Source organism: Poromitra crassiceps, assembly GCF_964638095.1.
Source record: "Poromitra crassiceps genome assembly, chromosome: 10".
NCBI classification, from domain to species: Eukaryota; Metazoa; Chordata; class Actinopteri; order Beryciformes; family Melamphaidae; genus Poromitra; species Poromitra crassiceps.
The window spans coordinates 14620332-14625870 of NC_139631.1; the positions used below are offsets into that span (position 1 = coordinate 14620332).

Here is a 5539-nt window from a genome sequence, read left to right on the forward strand (position 1 = left end):
CCACAGTCAGACCAAAGCAATTCCTTTAAGATTCCATTTATTAACGTTATAAACAAAGAGACAAATAAGTTATAATATTTTTATTTGTTAGAATTCTATCAGTGTTTGAACATTAATATTTAGAGAGCTAGTACAATTTTCTACTTTCATGGCTAGCCTTTGACAAACCCATAGAAACAGCTGTCTGACTTCTCTCTCCTAGGATCGGAAGATAATACTGAAGGGGAGGTGTCCATGTCGTCTCAGAAGACAGTTAGCAATGAAAGTGTGCACCTTAAGGTGTTTGTTTTCCTGTTATGGTATATCATTACATATAAACTCTTTAAAAATATACTTCTGTCAAATACCTTGACAACTACTATGTACACTACAAAAATAAATTTTCATATAAATAAATTATATGGCATACATTTATCTTTGTAACTGAAAACAGCATACATCCACGCCAACCGAGACCAAAATGGCAGTCTGGGAGAACCATTGATTATTTTTTTTCCTTTTAAAATCCTCTAAGAGCTATGATGAGACTTGTAGTGTAAAATGTTATATACTCTTTTTTCCTATTTAACATTAGTAAGCACTTTATACAGATCAAACTCCATTAAGGTAAAAACATTAAACTGTAATAGTGTTTTTTTTTCAATAGACATAAAAATCCCTGCATTTGTTATCCACTGGCATCACAACCAATAATGAAAGAAACAAAACAACACATCTTATATTACAAAAATATAAATATCGCAAATTCAACGTTGAAAACAAAAACCAAACAAAAAAAACATTTAAAAATGAATAAAATAGTTGCTAGCCATGATTCTCTCCGTTACTGCCAATGTGACGTCAAGGAGAAAACAAAACAACAACAAACAAAACAACCTATTTCATGCAAGCAGCTGATGTAACAACATGGTGGACAGAAGGGAGGAACTTTGGAGATGGAGGAAGATGGTAAGAGCTACACATGTTCAACAGGAAGGGAGAGTGTAAAAGGGGACGAGGGGAGGGGGGTAATGTGGAGAGGTTGGTGGTTGGGGGGGGTGGTGGTGGAAGGAGTTAGATGTGATGGATACACACACACACACACACACACACACACACACACACATCAACAGTCACACATGCAGACACAAACTGGTGGGGGAGGGGGTGTACACTCTGACCCCTGAGGCTCTGGGCTGTGCCATTTGGCAGTTGAGGGGGGGACTTCCAATTAGTGTCATGGCGTTATGTTGTGGATTTTTATGGGCTGAGGTCAGTAGGGACGGCTGGGGCCAAATTGGGGCCAGTTGTCTTTGCGGTCACTAAAGGAGAGCCGAGAGGGAGCAAGAGGATGGACTCACACACAGACGTGTTTATACACACACATGTAAATTGTAACACGCATCGTCAGGCCATATATGGTTTAGCCCTTAGCAGGCTGCATGGGCTAGCTTATTGGTTGGACAGAAGTAAAGAGCTACTCAGGGAGAGAGATTCCTGTGAATGGAAGATTGGATGCAGTCAAGTGCCAGGCTGAGTTGGGTCATACAGTATTCTGAGCTTTAGCTTATCCACTAGACACAGCCACTTAGGGTACAAAGAGTCAGTGCCCTGTTTTGACCCGGGTCCAGAATCAGTAATGTGAACGTCCCCATAATGGCTGGGTTAGTTTCTGAGGTGGGATTACTGATCCCATGTCAGTATACAAGATACATGTAGGAACTGTTTTGAGAGAGCCTGCTAAGGGTAAACAATACATCGCCTGTTACAGTAAAGTACAACCAGAGAACAGACAAACAGACAGTGATACTAAGCTGAGAGCAGAAACAGGTTCCAATGCAGAGGCTACAACTACCAAAAAAAAACAAAAAAAAAAAAACAGCTTTTTAATTTTCTTCATATCTGCTTGTCTTAAATAGCACGCATAGCGTGTGTCAAGTTAAACAGTAATTGTTTCATAACTACCACAGGTTTGTGATAAAAAATTAATAGTTTAACATGCGTACCTTTATACAATACACAACCACACGTATCCCACACACGTATACACGCACGCACGCGCACGCACACACACGCACACACACACACACACACACACACATACACACACACACACACACACACGTATACAAGAGCCCTGTTTGATAACAATTTCCCTCATGTTTTAAATGAGTGTAAATGTTAGCCTATTTGAAGGATCTGATGGATAAGCCAGAATGAGCTGAGGCTGTTTCACTTCACAGCCGCAGCACTCACATACAGTACGTACGAACGCACGTACACACACACACACACACACACACACACACACACACACACACACACACACACACAAATGTACACAGACAGATCAACTCGCATACTTCTTTTGTTTAAAGAGACATTTGCATAGAGTTATAAATGTATATTATTTCAAAAATATTTCAAGCAGCAACAATGAATGCTGACAGGTTTTTTGTCTAGATGAAGCTTCCTCATGGCACAGATCCACAGATGAGTGAACAGTAATCAGAGATATCTCTCTCGCTCTCTCACACACACACGCACGCACGCACGCACGCACGCACGCACACACACACACACACACACACACACACACACACACACACACACACACACACACACACACACACACACACACACACACACACACACACACACACACACACACACACACACAGACACACATGCATACATGCCATGTAAATGGCACCCCCAGTCTGTTAACAAGAGGAGTTGTACAGCTCCTACAATTATAGCTACTTTTTGTTCATATTTACATTATGTGTACATCTTTTAAATATTGATAGACATATCTAAGACAATAGTCCACTGGGTTACAGTAAGAATGAGCACCATGACGGCAACACTGGTGAGTGTCTGGCTGCCTAGGGCCGGGGGCTAGCCGGGCCGGGCCGGTCAGCTGCTTAGTAATACAGAGGAGTCCATCTTTGGCCGGTGTGCTTCTGCTCTCCACAACTGGGAATAAAACAGAGGGACCATAGTGTCAATACCTTATCATAGGCCATCATGTAACGGCTTTCTGTCAAACTATTACAGTACTGGAATCATATTTATATGGACTTTGAATTGTCAGTAGGGATGCACCGATATGAAGATTTTGGCCGATACGACAACCGATATTAACATTGCTGTTATGCTTCTATGATAATCAAATGTTGTACATACTGAAAAACACATGTAAAACACTGTGCATTTGAAAAAGTGATGTCTTTCTTTATTTCCAAAACATTTGGAAAAGCCCATAAATCATTTACTGCATTGTTTCCTCTCAATATGAACATTTTGGCCGATATATTTGATAACCGATATGAACATTGCTGTTATCTTGCTCATCGGACTGATATTTAAAAACATCGGCCGATACCAATATGATTGCCGATATATCATGCATCCCTACTTGTCAGTAATATTGACACAGTGATTGACTGAAGGCAGTAAATCTGAGGACTGAAGCTCACCTCAGCTAGCCCGTCTGCCACAGTTGCTGTCAGCTGCCTCAAACTCCATATCCTGGAGCTCCATGGCGTCCACCTTGGCTCCCCTGGGCCTCGTGTGGCTGTTCAGGGGCACGTGAGGGTCCTGGAAGGAGGGCTCCATCTCTGGCCCCGAGGGCCCTGCCTCTGCTGGGTGATAACTGTCCGCTGCAGTGTATCCCGGGTAAGAGGCAGCAGGGGGGCTCTGCCTGGACAAGGGGACCGAATGGACGGCCACAGTAACGGAGGCCGACGCCGTTACCGTGGTGATGGGTTGGCAATAAGGGGCGGGGTTGGAGTGGTGCGGGAGGCGGTGACTCGGCCGCGGGTTGTGGGAGGAGCGGGCCCTGTGGCCTGCTGAGTGTTCTCTATGGCCGGAGCCGTGCGAGCCATAATGGCCCCCAGCCTCAGTAGCAGTTTCAAAAGCGTCCATGCGCGGGTGGGCTGGGGGCGGGGACTGCCGGTGCAGCTGGCTCTTAGGGTCCCTGCTGCTGTGGCGCTGAGTAGGCCCGGGCTGGGGCCCAGAATCACAACCCTGAGAGGGGACAGACTGCACAAGAGCAAGGCAGATAGAGAGAGATTGGTAGAGACAGATGGGTAGGAAGAGAGAGAGAGAGAGAGTGAAAAATTGTGAAGAGAACAGTCAAAGTCAACCTGAAGCTCTAAAATAATGAACAGACATGATTAACAGAAACAGATGATCCCATTTATAAGCACAAAGGGGGCTGTTCTTACCGAGGACACAGTATAGGCTGGGGGTTCGTGCTGTCTGGCCGAGCGCCTGTGCCCCGCTCCTGCCCTCCTGTCGTCCTCTGTCCTGGCTGCTCTGCCCCTGCTGGTCTGGAGGTGGTACTGCTGCTCCTCCGCTCGAGCTCGCCCCCTAGCTGAGGGGAGGTTGTAGTTCTGCAGCTCCTGGCTGATCCCGGACACTGTGGTGTTGGAGCTGTACTCCGAGTCCGAAGAGTCCGAAGCGGCCCCGGAGGCGGTGGCGGCGGCGGTGGGGTGGCGAGGACGGACTGAGATGTGGACCACGTGAGGGGGGGCCTCGGGGGACGGGGTGGGTAACCGGCTACGACCATCTACTGGGGTGACCTGAAGGGAGGAGGAGAGCCACAGATTGTCATAAAATACAGAGGTGTCACCCTTAGGGGGCGACAGAAACACATTTAGCATCAAACTGAAAACCAATCAACCGATTTTGTGAGTCGAAAATAGACCTTGATTTGATGATCTCACACAGTTGTGTTTATTATGATCTTGATCTTACCTCTGGATAGGGTCCAAAGTATGACAGTAATACTGGAAGAAGGACCAATCCATTCAGCACTCCAAGAACTGTTAGGATGGCCAGCACTGCAAAGAAATACCTGCAAAACATAAACATACACAAACTCAGTCAACGTGGAGAATAAACCCTAATCTCAGGTAATATCTTCATATAGCTTATATAAAAGTGTTTGTTCCTACACATTTTGTGAAATTATCCCTGAGATTTAAAAAGTTATAATAACACTTTTTTTGATATCAGACATGGCAAATACGAACGGGGCGCCAACATGAGGAAATTTCACGAGAGGCAGCATAACAGAGAGTCGCCCGCCACAGCCAGCAAAGCAACACAAACAGACGAGAGAGAGAGAGAGAGAGAGAGAGAGAGAGAGAGACAGCGATGTGCGAAGACACAAAGAAAATACCTGCTCAAAACCACAGAGCACAGAGGTTTAGACGTGGGGAGACATGTGCAAGATCAACGCCCGAAATAATACTTCCACAAAGACACCCGGCCACTCCCCCCCCCCCCCCCCCACACACACACACACACACACACACACACACACACACACACACACACAAACCCCCCACAGACAGGCAGGCATGCACAGTGGGCTCTTAGGAGCAAAACAGAAATGTACCTTGTGTGTTTTCTAAGTCCTGCCAGAGAGGGTTAGTCTTTAAGAAGCCGCACAGAGAAAAGAAAGGGGAAGCATAATTAGCCGGAGCTGGTTAATTCAAAGGCATGGGGGTGGGGGGGGGGGGTGTATAAGCAAACATGGAGAAAACAA

The 5539-nt window shown here is 45.8% G+C and overlaps 1 protein-coding gene across 1 annotated transcript in view; it reads right to left on the minus strand.

Annotated features, from left to right (window-relative positions):
* Positions 1-2717: 2717 nt before the first annotated feature.
* ptch1 (patched 1) overlaps positions 2718-5539 on the minus strand; it is a gene marked incomplete at its 5' end in the record, with an annotated part of 68175 nt that continues 65353 nt past the window's right edge. Inside the window, 4 exons of the mRNA XM_083643884.1 lie at positions 2718-2958; positions 3462-4026; positions 4212-4568; positions 4744-4843. Coding sequence (XP_083500010.1) covers positions 3463-4026; positions 4212-4568; positions 4744-4843 — 1021 coding nt within the window. The 3' untranslated portion in view covers positions 2718-2958; position 3462. The remainder of the gene's footprint in view (positions 2959-3461; positions 4027-4211; positions 4569-4743; positions 4844-5539) is intronic.